Source organism: Anarhichas minor, unplaced genomic scaffold (assembly GCF_050575085.1).
Source record: "Anarhichas minor isolate MPS153535 unplaced genomic scaffold, ASM5057508v1 ptg000057l, whole genome shotgun sequence".
NCBI classification, from domain to species: domain Eukaryota; kingdom Metazoa; phylum Chordata; class Actinopteri; order Perciformes; family Anarhichadidae; genus Anarhichas; species Anarhichas minor.
Genome location: NW_027466503.1, coordinates 437,059 through 462,500, shown reverse-complemented (window position 1 = coordinate 462,500; position 25,442 = coordinate 437,059). Strand labels below are relative to the sequence as shown.

General features: G+C 39.9%; 3 protein-coding genes across 4 annotated transcripts in view; 2 read left to right on the top strand and 1 right to left on the bottom strand.

The window, feature by feature from the left end:
• Nucleotides 1–16, top strand: part of rnpepl1 (arginyl aminopeptidase like 1) — an 18,162-nt gene extending 18,146 nt beyond the window's left edge. The window contains exon 11 of the mRNA XM_076076482.1: nt 1–16. This exon is cut by the window's left edge and continues 1,183 nt beyond it. The gene's annotated coding sequence lies outside the window, so the exon portion shown is untranslated.
• A 613-nt stretch (nt 17–629) lies between these two features.
• dvl3b (dishevelled segment polarity protein 3b) lies at nt 630–25,232 on the top strand. Of its 2 annotated transcripts, XM_076076481.1 has the most exons (15): nt 631–973; nt 3,053–3,122; nt 3,209–3,342; nt 4,514–4,602; nt 4,680–4,827; nt 5,698–5,797; nt 6,644–6,713; nt 9,358–9,497; nt 9,959–10,035; nt 10,414–10,481; nt 10,667–10,747; nt 10,823–10,957; nt 11,067–11,234; nt 12,075–12,284; nt 24,285–25,232. In XM_076076481.1, the coding sequence occupies exons 1-15, from the start codon at nt 648–650 to the stop codon at nt 24,563–24,565; spliced, it is 2,097 nt and encodes a 698-aa protein (XP_075932596.1). In that variant the 5' UTR covers nt 631–647; the 3' UTR covers nt 24,566–25,232. The 2 variants fall into 2 exon arrangements, with proteins under 2 accessions (XP_075932595.1, XP_075932596.1); XM_076076480.1 differs by having other exon boundaries at nt 630–973; nt 10,667–10,957.
• LOC142932521 (uncharacterized) lies at nt 7,122–9,250 on the bottom strand (the record flags this gene model as incomplete). The annotated part of the gene is made up of 2 exons (XM_076076416.1): nt 7,122–7,220; nt 7,946–9,250. Coding segments are annotated over 2 exons (1,404 nt in total), but the record flags the coding sequence as incomplete, so codon positions are not given.
• Nucleotides 25,233–25,442: the final 210 nt, after the last annotated feature.

Here is a 25,442-nt window from a genome sequence, read left to right as displayed (position 1 = left end):
CTGATTTTAAGTTACAGTGACGAATCAATTCTCTGCTTTTATTTTTGAAAGATTTCAATAACAAACGTAATCATTAAGTCGTATTTTTCACAATAAAAGACTGTCGGACTTTTCTTGAAGGTGCTAGAAAATCTGTGACGCTGCCTTCAAAATAAAAGCGTATAAAACGCTGAATCATAAATGAAGAAAATTATGAAGATTCTCTGTGAAACAGAAGATTTGACAGGAAACGCGATGTTTTATATTTAAAGTAGCAGATTATAATTTAGTAAAATATATAAAAAAGCTTCTTCTGATCAATAATAATAATAACAATAATGTAGCCCAGGGTTATGTTGCCCTATACTTTATACTAGCAATAAAACAATAAACCACTTAAGAACCCTTTTCCTCTTCCCCTTCTTCCATTTTATCCTTCACAATAAAAGCCCCAGACACATGCACAGAAACACTGCTTCCTAGAGAGCTCTTAACGTACTCAACAGCTTACATTAATATTAATAACAATAATAATCATGGAGCTTTAAGTCCTTCACACAAGGGAACAGATGATCAATATATTGATTGGTTTATCTCCTGACAAATGAACCTGTCGCCTTTTATTCTGAAGAGCCCAACCGGAAGTGTGGTATTATTGTTGCTTCCGGATGAGACAGAGCACCAGAGACCTGCAGCAGCTGGACCGACACATCTGGACCAGAACAGACCGGAGACCTGCGGAACAGACAGGCAGACGGACAGACAGGTTCCTTTCTCCCTCTCAGCATCCCCCCCCCCTGTCTCTCCGTGCTGTTCCGGGCTCCATGGGGGACAGCATGGAGACCCGAGTCATCTTCCACCTGGAGGACCAGGAGACCCCCTACTTGATCCGGATCAACGTGCCCGCGCAGCGCGTCACCCTGGCGGACTTCAAACACGTCCTCAACAAACCGAACGTGAGATTCTTCTTCAAGTCCGTGGACGACGAGATCGGGTGAGTCACGTGACCGGTATCGTGACGACGAGGCGTGACGTCACTGGTAGTGTTTTTGTTGTTGTTTGTATATAATTATATATAAAATGTATAAATACTGAAGGAATCAGATCTCAGTAAGAACCCTTCAGTGTCTCTTCTGGAGCTTTCTATCAGACTGAAGAGTCTTCTTCCGGTTTCTTCTTATTCTGAAGGTTTGTTGATTTATTAACGTTTTATTAATATTATGATTTATGGAGTGAAGCAAAGAAATAAACAGGTTTCATATTTAATAAGACAAAGCCTAATTTGCATATTTAAACATAATGTGATATAAACAATAATTAATCAAATTAACCCACATCAACATGAACCCTGTTCAGGTCTATAAGTGGACCCGGTTCAGGTTTCTAAGGGGACCCGGTTCAGGTCTCTAAGTGGACCCGGTTCAGGTTTCTAAGGGGACCCAGTTCAGGTCTATAAGTGGACCCGGTTCAGGTCTCTAAGTGGACCCGGTTCAGGTCTCTAAGTGGACCCGGTTCAGGTTTCTAAGGGGACCCAGTTCAGGTCTATAAGTGGACCCGGTTCAGGTTTCTAAGGGGACCCGGTTCAGGTCTCTAAGTGGTGGCCAGGTGACCCCAATGCATGATGGGAAACGCCTGCTGTCTCCAGATCAGAGAGATGATTGGTTCTTAGATTAGACAACAAACACGTTTTTCTGTGTAATTATAATATTTAATAATAATATGTTAGATTGTTGGATATTAGTCTCAATGAAGGTTTAATCCAAAAACATAATGTGTGTGATTAATATTATTAATATGAATAATAATATGAATAATATGAATAATATTAATAATAATAACTAATAACAATAAATAATAATAATAAAGATAATTTATACGACACATCAAAACGAGCATCAAAGTGTTTCACAGACATAAAAGAACAAATATATATTTCAATATATTTACAAACATAATAAATAAATAGAACGAGGTCTGTAAACTACAAGTAGCCTACAGATCTAACAGGAAGTGACTGTTTCTGTGACTCTTTCAAAGACTGTCCGACTTGATCTCAGTTTTTAATCACCGCCATGAAGATGATGATGGTGAGGTCTGATCTCGGCTACTTAAAGACATGATGGAGACTTGATGTCATGTGACATGTTGTCATGTGACCTGATGTTTAATCTGGGATCAGATCTCTGATCTTACTCTAATCTTCTGGTCCAGATTTAAAAGCTCCTTAACAAACAAACATGAAGTTTAATCTGAAACATCTGAACAAGAAGATGTAATACAACGATGTACTGTCTCTTTAAGAGGAGAACTGTCTCTTTAAGAGGCGCGATAGCCTATCAGCGTTGAGATGCTTCTCCTGTCATCAGTGACGTCCTGTCGTTGTTCAATCAGGAAACAAACACTGTATCCGTCTGTGTTCACCAGAGCTCTACGACACCTCAGATCAACAGAGACCAAACTGTGTATAAATGTGTGTGTGTAAACCATACGGTACAAACAATGAAAGAGACGCTGACGTATTTACGCCGAGATGATGTCATTCTGAGTGTTGATGGAGCTGCTACAATGTTAGCTTAGCACCGATCGATCCGAGCTACATTCAGAAAACAAGTATTTTAAAAGTTGTTTGCTTGCATTGAACCAGACAAGACGGCGTTTAGTTTCCTGATATCTGGACTTCCACAAGTACTTAGCAGAAATGAAGGTTCTTTCTTCCATGGTTGATGGCGGAAATAAATGGTAGACAGACAAACGGCTTCCAGTGACGCGATTAATGTCTGAACGCACCATAAGAGGAGAACTGTCTCTTTAAGAGGAGAATAAACCAATAAGGAGGAGCACACACACACACACACACACACACACACATTTCAGAGTGGATATTAAAGAGCTTTTCTCTTATATAACTGTTTGTCTCAGATTATTAAACAAAGAGTTTAAAATACAGAAAAGATTAAAAATAGAAAATCCAAGTGAAGCTGTGTGTGAATGTGTTTTTGTGTTGACATTGTGAGGACCTCTTCATATGTATTATAATACGATGATGATGATGAAGATGATGTGTGTTTCACAGGGTGGTCAAAGAGGAGATCAGAGATGAAGATGCCAGACTGCCCTTTGTGAACGGACGAGTCGTCTGCTGGGTCAGAAACACCCTCACACACACACACACACACACACACACCTGTTACCTGCTGACTCTCAGGTGAACCTCTCTCTCTCTCTCCAGCTGGTGTCTTCAGACACCTGTCAGTCAGATTTCAGGGGGTCAGACCTTCAGTCTATAGCCACGCCCACAAGCCTGGCCCCGCCCCCCATAGAGAGGACAGGTGTGATCGGGGACTCCAGACCTCCGTCCTTCCAGTGAGTACCTGTATAATATACCAATATATCATTATGAATAATTCATGACTACAGAGAGAATGTGTATTTCTCACAGAATCTGATTAAAACATTTAATAAAATCTATGATTAGTTTGATAGAATGTGAACTTATTTCACTGTGTTAGTGTGCAAGTGTGTAAGTGTGTAAGTGTGTAAGTGTGTTAGTGTGTAAGTGTGTTAGTGTGTAAGTGTGTATGTGTGTTAGTGTGTTAGTGTGTAAGTGTGTATGTGTGTTAGTGTGTTAGTGTGTAAGTGTGTTAGTGTGTAAGTGTGTAAGTGTGTTAGTGTGTATGTGTGTTAGTGTGTAAGTGTGTTAGTGTGTAAGTGTGTTAGTGTGTTAGTGTGTAAGTGTGTAAGTGTGTTAGCGTGTAAGCGTGTTAGTGTGTTAGCGTGTAAGCGTGTTAGTGTGTAAGTGTGTTAGTGTGTTAGTCTACTGTTTACTAACACTGGTGTGATATTGTTATTGTGCTAGAATGTTTACACAAATTCTTCTTTTTATTCTTCTCTGTCTCTGTCTGTCTGTCTGTCTGTCTCTCTGTCTGCCTGTCTGTCTGCCTGTCTCTCTGTCTGCCTGTCTGTCTGTCTCTCTGACTCTCTGTCTGTCCGCCTGCCTGCCTGCCTGCCTGCCTGCCTGTCTGTCTGTCTGTCTGTCTGTCTGTCTGTCTGTCTGCCTGCCTGCCTGTCTGTCTGTCTGTCCGCCTGCCTGCCTGTCTGTCTGCCTGTCTGTCCGCCTGCCTGCCTGCCTGTCTGTCTGCCTGCCTGTCTCTCTGCCTGTCTGTCTGTCTGTCTGCCTGTCTGTCCGCCTGCCTGCCTGTCTGTCCGTCCGTCCGTCCGTCCGTCCGTCCGTCCGTCCGTCCGTCCGTCCGTCCGTCCGTCCGTCCGTCCGTCCGTCCGTCCGTCCGTCCGTCCGTCCGTCCGTCCGTCCGTCCGTCCGTCCGTCCGTCCGTCCGTCCGTCCGTCCGTCCGTCCGTCCGTCCGTCCGTCCGTCCGTCCGTCCGTCCGTCCGCCCGCCCGCCCGCCTGCCTGCCTGCCTGCCTGCCTGCCTGCCTGCCTGCCTGCCTGCCTGCCTGCCTGCCTGTCTCTCTGCCTGTCTCTCTGCCTGTCTGCCTGTCTGTCTGCCTGTCTGTCTGTCTGCCTGTCTGTCTCTCAGTGCTGCTGCTCTGAGTCAGGATGAGCTGCAGGGGTCAGAGGTGAAACCTGTCTCTTCACCACCAGAGAGGAGAGAGAGAGAAGAGCGATGTGAGAATCTTCATCATATGATCTAAATTAAATCCTGTTTCAGTTTCTGTGTCTCTGATTGGCCGCTCTCTCTACAGGCGGGCGTCTGAATGGCCACGCCCAACAACAACCAGCTGATCAAAATGGGGCGGGGCCAACAGGTGGAGGTGACAGTTCATCAACCCAACCGAGCAGCCAATTAGAGACCACCAGCTTCTGCTCCTCTGAGGAAGACTCAGGAGGAAGGTCATACACACACACACACACACACACACACACACACACACACACACGTCTATCTATACTTGTGAGGACCCTCACTTACATAATGTATTTATTTACTAGACAAAGTACACATGAATCAGATCCCAGTACACCTCAATGTAAAAGTACAACATAGTACAACACAGTACAACACAGTACAACAAGTACAACATAATATTACACAATACCAGTCTTTGTGCTGAGCTAAAGCCAAGCTAAAGCTAAAGATGAGTGATGAGTAAAAATGTTGCACTGCTCCTTTAAGCGACCTGATCACGTGACTCAGTGACATCAGCAGCAGCTCTCTCTGTGATTGGTCGCTTCACACTCACCTGCCCTCCGGTCTTCTTCTTCTTCTGCTCCAGTAAACCTGTTCACAGTCCAGGCTCCTCCCCCTGCTCTGATTGGCTGCTGCTGGTGGTCCTGAGTGTTTATTGTCCATCAGATGAAAGAGTCCCCTCTGATCTGAGAGCAGCTCATCTCTCTATATCTATATCTCTCTACATAGATCATGATCTCAATCCTCTTTATTTTTATACATTTTCTGTCACATTTTGGGATTCTGGATTATTTAAATTTTTATTTGTTGATGTTTTTATCTGATTTTGTTTTCAAAGGTTTGTTATTTATTTGTATATGTTTATGGATAGTAACGACTCATATTCACTGTGATTTTTAATTATTTAAATTTAATTTATTCTAATGTAAAAAGATAAAAAATATTTTTAATATATTTTCACAGTTTATTTCATAGATTTCTACAAATATTTTAGGGATTTTTGCTAATCTTTCAGGTTATCAACTCATTTCTTTGTTTTAATAATGTTGTTTCCCTCTGTGATGTCACACCAGGTTCAGCCAATCAACAGGTCGGAGCAGCTCGTCACCGAAACTCATCAGAAGACAACGACGACGTCATAAGAAACCTAAAGGACAGCAGCGGATGGAGAAGGTATACACACACACACACACACAGAGACGCACACACACACAGAGAGACACACACAGAGAGACACACACACACAGAGACGCACACACACAGAGTCACACACACACATAGAGACGCACACACACACACACAGAGAGACGCACACACACACACAGAGAGACGCACACACACACACAGAGACACACACACACACAGAGACGCACACACACACAGAGACACACACACACATAGAGACGCACACACACACACACACAGAGACACACACACACAGAGAGACGCACACACACGTTTGTGTCACATTCAGGTTTTAAAGTTTAATTTTAACATTTAAATATATAGAAAAATACATATTGATCCTGTGTGTATTTGTATATTTGTGTATATTTAATATACACAGTACTACACTGTGTGCAGTAGACCTGAGGTAGTGCTCTTATTCTGATAGTCTCAGACAGGAAGCAGCGGACATGATGTCATGTGATCAGCTTTGTTCTGTTCTGTTTTATTTATATATTATATTTATGTCCTTTCTTATCTTTTAACTCTCTTGTCTCTGTCCTCCTGTCTGTCCTCCTTTGTCTGTCCTCCTGTCTGTCCTCCGTTATATGTCCTCCTATATGTGTCCTCCTGTCTGTCCTCCTGTCTGGCCTCCTTTATCTCTCCTCCTGTCTGTCCTCCTTTATCTGTCCTCCTTTGTCTGTCCTCCTGTCTGTCCTCCGTTATCTGTCCTCCTATATGTGTCCTCCTGTATGTCCACCTATATGTGTCCTCCTGTCTGTCCTCCGTTATCTGTCCTCCTGTCTGTCCTGTCTGTGCTCCTTTGTCTGTCCTCCTGTCTGTCTGTCTCAGTCTGTGTCTTTCAGTAGTGTCACTGACTCCACCATGTCGCTCAACGTCATCACTGTAACTCTGAACATGGGTAAGTATCAGAAGTAGTACCAGAAGAAGTATAATCAGAAGAAGTACAACCAGAAGAAGTACAACCAGAAGAAGTATAATCAGAAGTAGTAGAATCAGAATAAATAGTACCAGCAGAACCAGTACCAGAAGAAGTAGTAGAGTCAGAAGAAGCAGAATCAGAAGCAGTAGAATCAGAAGAAGTACCAGAAGAAATAATACCAGAATAAGCAGAATCAGAAGATGTAGGACCTGAATAATAGTACCAGAAGAAGTAGAATCAGAAGAAGTAGTAGAGTCAGAAGAAGTAGAACCAGAAGAAGTAGAATCAGAAGAAGGACCAGAAGAAATAATACCAGAATAAGCACAATCAGAAGAAGTACTACCAGAAGAAGTAGTACCAGAAAAAGTAGTACCAGAATAAGTAGAATCAGAAGACGTAGTACCAGAAGAAGTAGTACTGGAAGAAGTAGTCCCAGAATAAATAGTACCAGAAGAAGTAGAACCAGAAGAAGTAGTACCATAAGAACTAGTACCAGAAAACTATAATCAGAAGAAATAGTACCAGAAGAAGTAGAACCAGAAGAAGTAGTACCATAAGAAGTAGGACCAGAAGAAGTAGAATCAGAAGAAGTAGTACCTGAAAAAGTAGTACCGGAAGAAGTAGTACCGAAAGAAGTAGAATCAGAAGAAGTAGAACCAGAAGAAGTATAATCAGAAGAAGTAGTACCAGAAGAAGTAGTACCAGAAGAAGTAGTACCAGAAGAAGTAGAATCAGAAGAAGTAGAATCAGAAGAAGTAGAACCCGAAGGAGTAGAATCAGAAGGAGTAGTACCAGAAGAAGTAGAACCAGAAGAAGTAGAATCAGAAGAAGTAGTACCGGAAGAAGTAGAATCAGAAGAAGTAGAACCAGAAGAAGTATAATCAGAAGAAGTAGTACCAGAAGAAGTAGTACCAGAAGAAGTAGTACCAGAAGAAGTAGAATCAGAAGAAGTAGAATCAGAAGAAGTAGAACCCGAAGGAGTAGAATCAGAAGGAGTAGTACCAGAAGAAGTAGAACCAGAAGAAGTAGAATCAGAAGGAGTAGTACCAGAAAAAGTAGTACCAGAAGAAGTAGAATCAGAAGAAGTAGAACCAGAAGAAGTAGAACCAGAAGAAGTAGAATCAGAAGAAGTAGTACCATAATAACTAGTACCAGAATAGTAGAATCAGAAGAAGTAGAGTCAGAAGAAGTAGTACTGGAAGAAGTAGTACTGGAAGAAGTAGAACCAAAAGGAGTAGTAGAGTCAGAAGAAGTAGTACCAGAAGAAGTAGAACCAAAAGGAGTAGTAGAGTCAGAAGAAGTAGTACCAGCTGAAGTAGAATCAGAAGAAGCTGAATCAGAAGCAGTAGGACCTGAATAATAATACTGGAAGAAGTAGAATCAGAAGAAGTAGAACCAGAAGGAGTAGAATCAGAAGAAGTAGTACCAGAAGAAGTAGTACTGTAAGAAGTAGTACCAGAAGAAGTAGTACCAGAAGAAGTAGTACTAGAAGAAGTAGTACTGGAAGAAGTAGAATCATAAGAAGTAGGACCAGAGGAAGTAGAATCAGAAGAAGTAGTACCAGAAGAAGTAGAACCAAAAGGAGTAGTAGAGTCAGAAGAAGTAGTACCAGCTGAAGTAGAACCAGAAGGAGTAGTATAGTCAGAAGAAGTAGTACCAGCTGAAGTAGAATCAGAAGAAGCTGAATCAGAAGCAGTAGGACCTGAAGGAGTAGAACCAGAATAAGTAGTACCAGAATAAGTAGAATCAGAAGAAGTAGTACCAGAAGAAGTAGAACCAGAAGGAGTAGAATCAGAATAAGTAGTACCAGAATAAGTAGAATCAGAAGAAGTAGTACCAGAAGAAGTAGAACCAGAAGAAGTAGAATCAGAAGAAGTAGGACCAGAAGAGGTGGAATCAGAAGGAGTAGAATCAGAAGAAGTAGTACCAGAAGAAGTAGTACCGGAAGAAGTAGTACCGGAAGAAGTAGTACCGGAAGAAGTAGTACCGGAAGAAGTAGTACCAGAAGAAGTAGAATCAGAAGAAGTAGAACCAGAAGAAGTAGAATCAGAAGAAGTAGAATCAGAAGAAGTAGAATCGGAAGAAGTAGAACCAGAAGGAGTAGAATCAGAAGGAGTAGAACCAGAAGAAGCAGAACCAGAAGGAGTAGAATCAGAAGAAGTAGTACCAGGAGAAGTAGAATCGGAAGAAGTAGAACCAGAAGGAGTAGAATCAGAAGGAGTAGAGTCAGAAGGAGTAGAATCAGAAGAAGAAGTACCAGAAGAAGTAGAACCAGAAGAAGTAGAACCAGAAGGAGTAGAATCAGAAGAAGTAGAATCAGAAGAAGTAGTACCAGTAGAAGTAGAATCGGAAGAAGTAGAACCAGAAGGAGTAGAATCGGAAGAAGTAGAACCAGAAGGAGTAGAATCAGAAGGAGTAGAACCAGAAGAAGTAGAACCAGAAGGAGTAGAGTCAGAAGGAGTAGAGTCAGAATGAGTAGAGTCAGAAGGAGTAGAATCAGAAGAAATAGTACCAGAAGATACTCAACTACCTCTAATTTTGGACACAATAAGAGAAGTGGACGTCAATAAACCTGTTCAACTAACTGTCTCTCTGTCCCCCTGTCCTGCTGTCTGTCTGACAGAGAGGTATAACTTCCTGGGTATCAGTATCGTAGGTCAGAGTAACGAGCGAGGAGACGGAGGTATTTATATCGGCTCCATCATGAAGGGAGGAGCTGTGGCAGCAGACGGACGCATCGAGCCTGGAGACATGTTACTGCAGGTACTACTAGTACTACTGATACTACGGTTAGTGGTACTACTAGTACTACTGATACTGCTAGCGGTACTACTAATACTACTGATACTACGGTTAGTGGTACTGGACAAGGGGGATGGACAGGGGGAAATCCCTACTGGTACTACTAATACTACCGTTCATGGTAATAGTACTACCCTTAGCGGTACTACTAATACTGCTGTTAGAAGTACTAATACTGCTATTAAAGGTACTAATACTACTATTAGAAGTACTAATACTACTATTAGAGGTACTAATGCTACTGTTAGAAGTACAAATACTACTCTAAGAGGTACTAATATTACTATTAGAAGTACTAACACTACTGCTAGAGGTACTAGTACTACTGTTAGAGGTACTTATAATACTCTTAGAAGTACTACTTGTATTACGTGAGTAGATAAACATGTGTCTGTCTCTCTGTCTGTCTGTCTGTCTCTCAGGTGAACAACATGAACTTTGAGAACATGAGTAACGACGACGCTGTTCGAGTCCTCAGAGAGATCGTCCACAAACCAGGGTGAGACGTCTAATACTACTAATCATAGTACTCCTGCTAATACTACTATTACTACTGCTTCTACTAATAGTACATAATGTAACATATATGTCGGCGACGGTGGCTAAGTGGAGAGCAGGGCCGTCCTTCAATCAGAGGATCGGCGGTTCGATCCCCGGCTCCGAGTCCGCTAGTCACATGCCGATGTGTCCTTGAGCAAGACACTTAACCCCAAATTGCTCCCGTAGCTGAGCCTACGGTGTGATAGGATCTGAATTGTCATTTGCTCTGGATAAAAGCCCCTGCTAACTGACTGTAATGTAATGTATTCACATCAATATGTACCTGTCTGTCTCTACCTGTCTGTCCCTCTCTCTCTACCTGTCTGTCTCTCTGTAGTCCGGTGACGTTGACGGTGGCTAAGTGTTGGGATCCGAGTCCTCGCGGTTGCTTCAGTCTTCCGAGGAGTGAGTTTTCATCGTGTTGACAGAAAGTTTCCTCCTCTCTCACATTAAACTGAAACACACTAATCTGTCCTCCGTCTGTCCTCCGTCTGTCCTTGTGTCCTCCGTCTGTCCTCATGTCATCTGTCTGTCCTCTGTCCGTCCTCGTGTCTTCCGTCTGTCCTCGTGTCCTCCGTCTGTCCTCGTAGGTGAGCCGGTCCGTCCGATTGACCCGGCTGCCTGGGTGTCGCACACGGCCGCCATGACGGGGAAGCTCCCTCCCCACTATGGTGAGACTCCCATCAGCCACTGCAGCATCCGTCCGTCACCACCTATGCTTCCAATAACCTGCCGTTGTTTTTCAGGCGTGCACGAAGAAAACCTTCTCACCATCCACAGCGACATGACGGCGGTCGTCACCGCGATGGCCAATCCTGAGTCAGGTCTGGAGGTTCGGGACCGGATGTGGCTGAAGATCACCATCCCCAACGCCTTCATTGGTAAGAAGAACCCTAACATCTGAGTGGTTGTATTTTTGCTGCTGGGTTCACCATGACATGAATTCAAATACAAAGATCCGTGTCTCACGTCAGTTTGTCCTCCGTCCAGGTTCCGATGTGGTGGACTGGCTCCACCGGAGCGTTGACGGGTTCACTGACCGCCGAGAAGCTCGCAAGTACGCCGGAAACCTGCTGAAGGCCGGATTCATCCGGCACACCGTCAACAAGGTGACCTTCTCTGAGCAGTGCTACTACGTGTTCGGAGACCTCTGTGGAGGTAAGACCAGCATCCAGTACTGGGAGCACTGGTGATTATTAGTGATCATCAGTGAAAGCTGTGTGTTCACATACGGAGATCTGAAAAGTTGTTCTTCACTACACAAACACAGTCCTTTAGGAAACTGGAGCAGACTTGTTGAGAAATACCATGATCTACATTCAGGGTACATTCACTAGAACTAGTACCAGTTGTTGGAGTAGTACCAGTTTTATGACTAGTACCAGTTCTATGACTAGTACCAGTTATATGACGAGTACCAGTTCTAGAACTGGTACCAGTCATATGACGAGTACCAGTTCTAGAACTAGTACCAGTTCTATGACTAGTACCAGTTCTATGACTAGTACCAGTTCTAGGACTAGTACCAGTTCTAGAATTAGTACCAGTCCTAGAACTAGTACCAGTCCTATGACTAGTACCAGTCCTATGACTAGTACCAGTCCTATGACTAGTACCAGTTCTAGGACTAGTACCAGTTCTATGACTAGTACCAGTCCTATGACTAGTACCAGTCCTATGACTAGTACCAGTTCTAGGACTAGTACCAGTTATATGACTAGAACCAATGCTATGACTAGTACCAGTTCTAGAACTAGTACCAGTTCTAGGACTAGTACTAGTCCTATGACTAGTACCAGTTCTATGACTAGTACCAGTTCTAGAACTAGTACCAGTTCTAGGACTAGTACCAGTCCTATGACTAGTACCAGTTCTAGAACTAGTACCAGTGCTAGAACTAGTACCAGTCCTATGACTAGTACCAGTTCTAGGACTAGTACCAGTTCTAGGACTAGTACCTCATACGGATCAATACTACTGATTCCTCCTATCTGTCAGATCTGGGTGTGATGACTCTGCTGGATCCCGAAGAAGAGTCCAGTCTAGGAGGAGGATCAGATTGTGACCCTCTGGCTCCGGCATCGGGCCCCCAGAGGCCCCCGGCCTTCCCCTACCAGTACCCCGTCCCTCACCCCTACAGCTCGCCTTCCCCCCTCCACCAGCTGCCGGCCTGGGGAGGAGGAGGAGGAGGAAGTCAGCACAGTGAAGGTGACATGTGTTTTCTATCCTGCCTGTAAACCATCATCTTATTTTATTCAATAACTTATGAGCGTTTTTTTTCATCCGACATATTTATATAGATTTTTATTAGATGTTGTACCTTAACATATTTAGAAAACATATATTTGTTTTACTCTGTGCTTTTTCCTGGTTGGTTACTGAATGATGTGCAGATATGCCTTGTTGCCCATAGGGGGCGCAACAGTAAATATGAATTCATCTTTTTATTATTCATTGATCTTTATAGACTGACTCCTCTGGAGTTACTAACATTTATACAACACAAAACCTGCTTCATGGTTAGTTTTTCTGAGAATAAGAATCAGTTGATCTCTATAAACACTTACATTTTGGAGTGAAATATTATTGTCTTTTTCAAAAACAAGTAAATTTAATTTATTAAACCGAAAATCACAAACACAGTCCGTCCTCAGACCCTCCGATCACAAGGAGCCCTTTAAAATGTTAAAAAGCTAAGAAGAGCAGCAGAAGAGGGATCCCTCTGTAGGACGGACGGACAGACAGGAAGTGGATTAAAATAACATCAGCAACACTACACTTCAACAACAGCAACACTACACTTTAACAACAGCAACACTACACTTTAACAACAGCAACACTACACTTTAACAACAGTAACACTACACTTTAACAACAGCAACACTACACTTTAACAACAGTAACACTACACTATAACAACAGTAACACTACACTTTAACAACAGCAACACTACACTTTAACAACAGCAACACTACACTATAACAACAGCAACACTACACTTTAACAACAGCAACACTACACTTTAACAACAGTAACACTACACTTTAACAACAGTAACACTACACTTTAACAACAGCAACACTACACTTTAACAACGGCAACACTACACTTTAACAACGGCAACACTACACTTTAACAACGGCAACACTACACTTTAACAACGGTAACACTACACTTTAACAACAGCAACACTACACTTTAACAACAGCAACACTACACTATAACAACAGCAACACTACACTTTAACAACAGCAACACTACACTTTAACAACAGTAAGACTACACTTTAACAACAGCACCACTACACTTTAACAACAGCACCACTACACTTTAACAACAGTAACACTACACTTTAACAACAGTAACACTACACTTTAACAACAGTAACACTACACTTTAACAACAGTAACAGCAACACTGCACTTTAACAACAGTAACACTACACTTTAACAACAGCAAAACTACACTTTAACAACAGCAACACTACACTTTAACAACGGCAACACTACACTTTAACAACGGCAACAGTACACTTTAACAATGGTAACACTACACTTTAACAACGGTAACACTACACTTTAACAGCAGTAACACTACACTTTAACTGCAGCAACACTACACTTTAACAACAGCAACACTACACTATAACTGCAGTAACACTACACTTTAACTGCAGCAACACTACACTTTAACAACGGCAACACTACACTTTAACAACGGCAACACTACACTTTAACAACGGTAACACTACACTTTAACAACGGTAACACTACACTTTAACAATGGTAACACTACACTTTAACAACAGTAACACTACACTTTAACAGCAGCAACACTACACTACACTAACAACAGCAACACTACACTTTAACAACAGTAACACTACACTTTAACAACAGCACCACTACACTTTAACAACAGTAACACTACACTTTAACAACAGTAACACTACACTTTAACAACAGCAACACTACACTTTAACAACAGTAACAGCAACACTGCACTTTAACAACAGTAACACTACACTTTAACAACAGCAAAACTACACTTTAACAACAGTAACACTACACTATAACAACAGCAACACTACACTTTAACAACAGCAACACTACACTTTAACAACAGCAACACTACACTTAACAACAGCAACACTACACTTTAACAACAGTAACACTACACTTTAACAACAGCACCACTACACTTTAACAACAGCAACACTACACTATAACAACAGCAAAACTACACTATAACAACAGCAACACTACACTTTAACAACAGTAACACTACACTTTAACAACAGCAACACTACACTTTAACAACAGCAACACTACACTTTAACAACAGCAACACTACACTTTAACAACAGCAACACTACACTTTAACAACAGTAACACTACACTTTAACAACAGTAACACTACACTTTAACAACAGCAACACTACACTTTAACAACAGCAACACTACACTTTAACAACAGTAAGACTACACTTTAACAACAGCACCACTACACTTTAACAACAGCAACACTACACTTTAACAACAGTAACACTACACTTTAACAACAGTAACACTACACTTTAACAACAGTAACAGCAACACTGCACTTTAACAACAGTAACACTACACTTTAACAACAGCAAAACTACACTTTAACAACGGCAACACTACACTTTAACAACGGCAACACTACACTTTAACAACGGCAACAGTACACTTTAACAACGGTAACACTACACTTTAACAACGGTAACACTACACTTTAACAGCAGTAACACTACACTTTAACTGCAGCAACACTACACTTTAACTGCAGCAACACTATACTATAACTGCAGTAACACTACACTTTAACTGCAGCAACACTACACTTTAACAACGGCAACACTACACTTTAACAACGGCAACACTACTCTTTAACAACGGTAACACTACACTTTAATAACGGTAACACTACACTTTAACAACGGTAACACTACACTTTAACAACAGTAACACTACACTTTAACAGCAGCAACACTACACTACACTAACAACAGCAACACTACACTTTAACAACAGTAACACTACACTTTAACAACAGCACCACTACACTTTAACAACAGTAACACTACACTTTAACAACAGTAACACTACACTTTAACAACAGCAACACTACACTTTAACAACAGTAACAGCAACACTGCACTTTAACAACAGTAACACTACACTTTAACAACAGCAAAACTACACTTTAACAACAGTAACACTACACTATAACAACAGCAACACTACACTTTAACAACAGCAACACTACACTTTAACAACAGCAACACTACACTTAACAACAGCAACACTACACTTTAACAACAGTAACACTACACTTTAACAACAGCACCACTACACTTTAACAACAGCAACACTACACTATAACAACAGCAAAACTACACTATAACAACAGCAACACTACACTTTAACAACAGTAACACTACACTTTAACAACAGCAACACTACACTTTAACAACAGCAACACTACACTTTAACAACAGCAACACTACACTTTAACAACAGCAACACTACACTTTAACAACAGTAACACTACACTTTAACAACAGCACCACTGCACTTTAACAACAGCAACACCACACTATAACAACAGCAACACTACACTTTAACAACAGCAACACTACACATTAACAACAATAACAGCAACACTGCACTTTAACAACAGTAACACTACACTTTAACAACAGCAACACTACACTTTAACAACAGTAACACTACACTATAACAACAGCAACACTACACTTTAACAACAGCAACACTACACTTTAACAACAGCAACACTACACTTTAACAACAGCAACACTACACTTTAACAACAGCAACACTACACTTTAACAACAGCAACACTACACTTTAACAACAGCAACACTACACTTTAACAACAGCAACACTACACTTTAACAACAGCAACACTACACTTTAACAACAGCAACACTACACTTTAACAACAGCAACACTACACTTTAACAACGGTAACACTACACTTTAACAACGGTAACACTACACTTTAACAACAACAACACTACACTTTAACAACAGTAACACTACACTATAACAACAGCAACACTACACTTTAACAACAGTAACACTACACTTTAACAACAGCAACACTACACTTTAACAACAGTAACACTACACTATAACAACAGTAACACTACACTTTAACAACAGCAACACTACACTTTAACAACAGCAACACTACACTATAACAACAGCAACACTACACTTTAACAACAGTAAGACTACACTTTAACAACAGCACCACTACACTTTAACAACAGTAACACTACACTTTAACAACAGTAACACTACACTTTAACAACAGTAACACTACACTTTAACAACAGTAACAGCAACACTGCACTTTAACAACAGTAACAATACACTTTAACAACAGCAAAACTACACTTTAACAACAGCAACACTACACTTTAACAACGGCAACACTACACTTTAACAACGGCAACAGTACACTTTAACAACGGTAACACTACACTTTAACAATGGTAACACTACACTTTAACAGCAGTAACACTACACTTTAACTGCAGCAACACTACACTTTAACAACAGCAACACTACACTATAACTGCAGTAACACTACACTTTAACTGCAGCAACACTACACTTTAACAACGGCAACACTACACTTTAACAACGGCAACACTACACTTTAACAACGGTAACACTACACTTTAACAACGGTAACACTACACTTTAACAATGGTAACACTACACTTTAACAACAGTAACACTACACTTTAACAGCAGCAACACTACACTACACTAACAACAGCAACACTACACTTTAACAACAGTAACACTACACTTTAACAACAGCACCACTACACTTTAACAACAGTAACACTACACTTTAACAACAGTAACACTACACTTTAACAACAGCAACACTACACTTTAACAACAGTAACAGCAACACTGCACTTTAACAACAGTAACACTACACTTTAACAACAGCAAAACTACACTTTAACAACAGTAACACTACACTATAACAACAGCAACACTACACTTTAACAACAGCAACACTACACTTTAACAACAGCAACACTACACTTAACAACAGCAACACTACACTTTAACAACAGTAACACTACACTTTAACAACAGCACCACTACACTTTAACAACAGCAACACTACACTATAACAACAGCAAAACTACACTATAACAACAGCAACACTACACTTTAACAACAGTAACACTACACTTTAACAACAGCAACACTACACTTTAACAACAGCAACACTACACTTTAACAACAGCAACACTACACTTTAACAACAGCAACACTACACTTTAACAACAGTAACACTACACTTTAACAACAGTAACACTACACTTTAACAACAGCAACACTACACTTTAACAACAGCAACACTACACTTTAACAACAGTAAGACTACACTTTAACAACAGCACCACTACACTTTAACAACAGTAACACTACACTTTAACAACAGTAACACTACACTTTAACAACAGTAACACTACACTTTAACAACAGTAACAGCAACACTGCACTTTAACAACAGTAACACTACACTTTAACAACAGCAAAACTACACTTTAACAACAGCAACACTACACTTTAACAACGGCAACACTACACTTTAACAACGGCAACAGTACACTTTAACAACGGTAACACTACACTTTAACAACGGTAACACTACACTTTAACAGCAGTAACACTACACTTTAACTGCAGCAACACTACACTTTAACAACAGCAACACTATACTATAACTGCAGTAACACTACACTTTAACTGCAGCAACACTACACTTTAACAACGGCAACACTACACTTTAACAACGGCAACACTACACTTTAACAATGGTAACACTACACTTTACCAACGGCAACACTACACTTTAACAACGGTAACACTACACTTTAACAACAGCAACACTACACTTTAACAACAACACTACACTTTAACAACAGTAACACTACACTATAACAACAGCAACACTACACTTTAACAACAGTACCACTACACTTTAACAACAACACCACTGCACTTTAACAACAGTAACAGCAACACTACACTTTAACAACAGCAACACTACACTTTAACAACAGTAACAGCAACACTGCACTTTAACAACAGCAACACTGCACTTTAACAACAGTAACACTACACTTTAACAACAGTAACACTACACTTTAACAACAGTAACACTACACTATAACAACAGCAACACTACACTTTAACAACAGCAACACTACACTTTAACAACAGCAACACTACACTTTAACAACAGCAACACTACACTTTAACAACGGTAACACTACACTTTAACAACAGCAACACTACACTTTAACAACAGCAACACTACACTTTAACAACAGCAACACTACACTTTAACAACGGTAACACTACACTTTAACAACAGCAACACTACACTTTAACAACAGCAACACTACACTTTAACAACAGCAACACTACACTTTAACAACAGCAACACCACACTATAACAACAGCAACACCACACTTTAACAGCAACACTACACTTTAACAACAGTAACACTACACTTTAACAACAGCAACACTACATTTTAACAACAGTAACACTACACTTTAACAACAGTAACACTACACTTTAACAACAACACCACTGCACTTTAACAACAGTAACAGCAACACTACACTTTAACAACAGCAACACTACACTTTAACAACAGTAACAGCAACACTGCACTTTAACAACAGCAACACTGCACTTTAACAACAGTAACACTACACTTTAACAACAGTAACACTACACTTTAACAACAGTAACACTACACTATAACAACAGCAACACTACACTTTAACAACAGCAACACTACACTTTAACAACAGCAACACTACACTTTAACAACAGCAACACTACACTTTAACAACGGTAACACTACACTTTAACAACAGCAACACTACACTTTAACAACAGCAACACTACACTTTAACAACAGCAACACTACACTTTAACAACGGTAACACTACACTTTAACAACAGCAACACTACACTTTAACAACAGCAACACTACACTTTAACAACAGCAACACTACACTTTAACAACAGCAACACCACACTATAACAACAGCAACACCACACTTTAACAGCAACACTACACTTTAACAACAGTAACACTACACTTTAACAACAGCAACACTACATTTTAACAACAGTAACACTACACTTTAACAACAGTAACACTACACTTTAACAACAGCAACACTACACTTTAACAACAGCAACACTACACTTTAACAACAGCAACACTACACTTCAACAACAGCGACACTACACTTTAACAGCGACACTAGACTTTAACAACAGCGACACTACACTTTAACAACAGCGACACTACACTTTAACAACAGCGACACTACACTTTAACAACAGCGACACTACACTTTAACAACAGCAACACTACACTTTAACAACAGCGACACTCCACTTTAACAACATTAACACTACACTTTAACAACAGTAACACTACACTTTAACAGCAGCAACACTACACTTTAACAACAACACTACACTTTAACAACAGTAACATTACACTTTAACAACAGCAACACTACACTAACAACAGCAACACTCCACTTTAACAACATTAACACTGCACTTTAACAACATTAACACTGCACTTTAACAACAGCAACACTACACTTTAACAACAGTAACACAACACTATAATAACAGCAACACTACACTTTAACAACAGTAACAGCAACACTGCACTTTAACAACAGTAACACTACACTATAACAACAGCAACACTACACTTTAACAACAGCAACACTACACTTTAACAACGGCACCACTACACTTTAACAACAGCAACACTACACTATAACAACAGCAAAACTACACTATAACAACAGCAACACTACACTTTAACAACAGTAACACTACACTTTAACAACAGCAACACTACACTTTAACAACAGCAACACTACACTTTAACAACAGCAACACTACACTTTAACAACAGCAACACTACACTTTAACAACAGTAACACTACACTTTAACAACAGTAACACTACACTTTAACAACAGCAACACTACACTTTAACAACAGCAACACTACACTTTAACAACAGTAAGACTACACTTTAACAACAGCACCACTACACTTTAACAACAGTAACACTACACTTTAACAACAGTAACACTACACTTTAACAACAGTAACACTACACTTTAACAACAGTAACAGCAACACTGCACTTTAACAACAGTAACACTACACTTTAACAACAGCAAAACTACACTTTAACAACAGCAACACTACACTTTAACAACGGCAACACTACACTTTAACAACGGCAACAGTACACTTTAACAACGGTAACACTACACTTTAACAACGGTAACACTACACTTTAACAGCAGTAACACTACACTTTAACTGCAGCAACACTACACTTTAACAACAGCAACACTATACTATAACTGCAGTAACACTACACTTTAACTGCAGCAACACTACACTTTAACAACGGCAACACTACACTTTAACAACGGCAACACTACTCTTTAACAACGGTAACACTACACTTTAACAACGGTAACACTACACTTTAACAACGGTAACACTACACTTTAACAACAGTAACACTACACTTTAACAGCAGCAACACTACACTACACTAACAACAGCAACACTACACTTTAACAACAGTAACACTACACTTTAACAACAGCACCACTACACTTTAACAACAGTAACACTACACTTTAACAACAGTAACACTACACTTTAACAACAGCAACACTACACTTTAACAACAGTAACAGCAACACTGCACTTTAACAACAGTAACACTACACTTTAACAACAGCAAAACTACACTTTAACAACAGTAACACTACACTATAACAACAGCAACACTACACTTTAACAACAGCAACACTACACTTTAACAACAGCAACACTACACTTAACAACAGCAACACTACACTTTAACAACAGTAACACGACACTTTAACAACAGCACCACTACACTTTAACAACAGCAACACTACACTATAACAACAGCAAAACTACACTATAACAACAGCAACACTACACTTTAACAACAGTAACACTACACTTTAACAACAGCAACACTACACTTTAACAACAGCAACACTACACTTTAACAACAGCAACACTACACTTTAACAACAGCAACACTACACTTTAACAACAGTAACACTACACTTTAACAACAGCACCACTGCACTTTAACAACAGCAACACCACACTATAACAACAGCAACACTACACTTTAACAACAGCAACACTGCACTTTAACAACAGTAACACTACACTTTAACAACAGCAACACTACACTTTAACAACAGCAACACTACACTATAACAACAGCAACACTACACTTTAACAACAGCAACACTACACTTTAACAACAGCAACACTACACTTTAACAACAGCAACACTACACTTTAACAACAGCAACACTACACTTTAACAACAGCAACACTACACTTTAACAACAGCAACACTACACTTTAACAACAGCAACACTACACTTTAACAACAGCAACACTACACTTTAACAACAGCAACACTACACTTTAACAACAGCAACACTACACTTTAACAACGGCAACACTACACTTTAACAACGGTAACACTACACTTTAACAATGGTAACACTACACTTTAACAACAACAACACTACACTTTAACAACAGTAACACTACACTATAACAACAGCAACACTACACTTTAACAACAGTAACACTACACTTTAACAACAGCAACACTACACTTTAACAACAGTAACACTACACTATAACAACAGTAACACTACACTTTAACAACAGCAACACTACACTTTAACAACAGCAACACTACACTATAACAACAGCAACACTACACTTTAACAACAGTAAGACTACACTTTAACAACAGCACCACTACACTTTAACAACAGTAACACTACACTTTAACAACAGTAACACTACACTTTAACAACAGTAACACTACACTTTAACAACAGTAACAGCAACACTGCACTTTAACAACAGTAACACTACACTTTAACAACAGCAAAACTACACTTTAACAACAGCAACACTACACTTTAACAACGGCAACACTACACTTTAACAACGGCAACAGTACACTTTAACAACGGTAACACTACACTTTAACAACGGTAACACTACACTTTAACAGCAGTAACACTACACTTTAACTGCAGCAACACTACACTTTAACAACAGCAACACTACACTATAACTGCAGTAACACTACACTTTAACTGCAGCAACACTACACTTTAACAACGGCAACACTACACTTTAACAACGGCAACACTACACTTTAACAACGGTAACACTACACTTTAACAACGGTAACACTACACTTTAACAATGGTAACACTACACTTTAACAACAGTAACACTACACTTTAACAGCAGCAACACTACACTACACTAACAACAGCAACACTACACTTTAACAACAGTAACACTACACTTTAACAACAGCACCACTACACTTTAACAACAGTAACACTACACTTTAACAACAGTAACACTACACTTTAACAACAGCAACACTACACTTTAACAACAGTAACAGCAACACTGCACTTTAACAACAGCAACACTACACTTTAACAACAGCAACACTACACTTTAACAACAGCAACACTACACTTTAACAACGGTAACACTACACTTTAACAACGGTAACACTACACTTTAACAACAGTAACACTACACTTTAACAACAGTAACAGCAACACTGCACTTTAACAACAGTAACACTACACTATAACAACAGCAACACTACACTTTAACAACAGCAACACTACACTTTAACAACAGCAACACTACACTTTAACAACAGCAACACTACACTTTAACAACGGCAACACTACACTTTAACAATGGTGACACTACACTTTACCAACGGCAACACTACACTTTAACAACGGTAACACTACACTTTAACAACAGCAACACTACACTTTAACAACAACAACACTACACTTTAACAACAGTAACACTACACTATAACAACAGCAACACTACACTTTAACAACAGTACCACTACACTTTAACAACAACACCACTGCACTTTAACAACAGTAACAGCAACACTACACTTTAACAACAGCAACACTACACTTTAACAACAGTAACAGCAACACTGCACTTTAACAACAGCAACACTGCACTTTAACAACAGTAACACTACACTTTAACAACAGTAACACTACACTTTAACAACAGTAACACTACACTTTAACAACGGTAACACTACACTTTAACAACAGCAACACTACACTTTAACAACAGCAACACTACACTTTAACAACAGCAACACTACACTTTAACAACAGCAACACCACACTATAACAACAGCAACACCACACTTTAACAGCAACACTACACTTTAACAACAGTAACACTACACTTTAACAACAGCAACACTACATTTTAACAACAGTAACACTACACTTTAACAACAGTAACACTACACTTTAACAACAGCAACACTACACTTTAACAACAGCAACACTACACTTTAACAACAGCAACACTACACTTTAACAACAGTAACACTACACTTCAACAACAGCGACACTACACTTTAACAACAGCGACACTAGACTTTAACAACAGCGACACTACACTTTAACAACAGCGACACTACACTTTAACAACAGCGACACTACACTTTAACAACAGCGACACTACACTTTAACAACAGCGACACTCCACTTTAACAACATTAACACTACACTTTAACAACAGTAACACTACACTTTAACAGCAGCAACACTACACTTTAACAACAACACTACACTTTAACAACAGTAACATTACACTTTAACAACAGCAACACTACACTAACAACAGCAACACTCCACTTTAACAACATTAACACTGCACTTTAACAACATTAACACTGCACTTTAACAACAGCAACACTCCACTTTAACAACATTAACACTGCACTTTAACAACATTAACACTGCACTTTAACAACAGCACCACTGCACTTTAACAACAGCAACACTACACTTTAACAACAGCAACACTACACTTTAACAACAGTAACACTTAACACTACCCTTTAACAACAGTTACACTACACTTTAACATCATCATGTTTTGATGCGAACAGGAAGTCACAGCAGCGAATCAAATTGTAGTGACGTTCAGAAGAAGGGAGGACGAGGCAGCCAATCAGAGATGACCAAACAGGAAGTGAGTGCTTCGCCCGACAAAGATCTGGCGGCAGAGTCTCACGGTGACGACGGCATCCGGCGACCCCCGACCTCCTGCTCTGGTCTCCATGGTAACAAAGACTCTCAGGACCTCCCGCCGGCTCCGTCGCCTCCAGGTCGGCAGTCGTTCTGCCTGGCCGTGGGAAACCCCGGTGATTTCTTTGTGGATGTCATGTGACCCTGTGATGATGATGATGTCGCGTCCTGTGAGAAAACACCACTTTTGTACTTTTGAAGAAATATGCACACAAGCTGCTGATGGTGGAGTTTTAACAAGCACACAATGAGACGAGGAGTGAAACTGATGTTTGATTTTAAGGTGGATTTATCTTTGTACCTTCACTGTGGACTCAGAGAGCCTTGATGTGGTTGTATAGAGTTGATCCTACATCTAGAAGAAGAGGCTGGTAGAAACCTCCTAAACACCTCCTAAACACCTACTAGATAACTCTAGACAACTCTTAGACATCTCAACTCCTAAACAACTCCTAGACAGCCCTTGAACCCTGTGAAGGAGGATGTGGACATTTTATGTGGACGAGGGTGGACAAGATTAAATGGATGGATGTGCATCTACTGCTCCGTCGTTACACTGAGGAGAAAACTACCAGTCTCTGCTGGTAACTCACAGTTTATCTAATCAATCTTCAGTCTTTTCATTTATGTGTCTAAGTAACACCTGACCTCCAGAGCACATATGAATAATGTCTTTTAACATATGAGTATATGATGGATGAAGAGCTGTGTCAAGCAGATTATTGTCTTTATTTATGAAAATAGTTTCTCTGTCTTCACTCTGGTTTTAAATCCTCAATGATTAAAAAATAAAAAATGTCCAACTATCATTTTGTGGTGAATCTTTTGTGACATTTTTAATCAAAAGTTAATATATTTGAAAATTATGAGCATGTATTCTAATAACTTGGAGGACAGTTTATAGCTGTCTTTTATGTTAAAATGTAGTATATTCCAGGTTTTGGTTCCTCAGACTTTCCAGTAAAAACCTCTCCTGGTTAAGTGCACAACATCCACATGTTTCCACACAAATAGAGACC

Excerpts from the sequence above, each read along its gene's own strand:
- dvl3b (XM_076076480.1), top strand. The coding sequence starts at position 648 with ATGAGACAGAGCACCAGAGACCTGCAGCAGCTGGACCGACACATCTGG. Across the intron at positions 4,603-4,679 it reads GAGAGAGAGAGAAGAGCGAT|GCGGGCGTCTGAATGGCCAC; the intron begins GTGAGAATCTTC and ends CTCTCTCTACAG. Across the intron at positions 9,498-9,958 it reads CTGGAGACATGTTACTGCAG|GTGAACAACATGAACTTTGA; the intron begins GTACTACTAGTA and ends TCTGTCTCTCAG.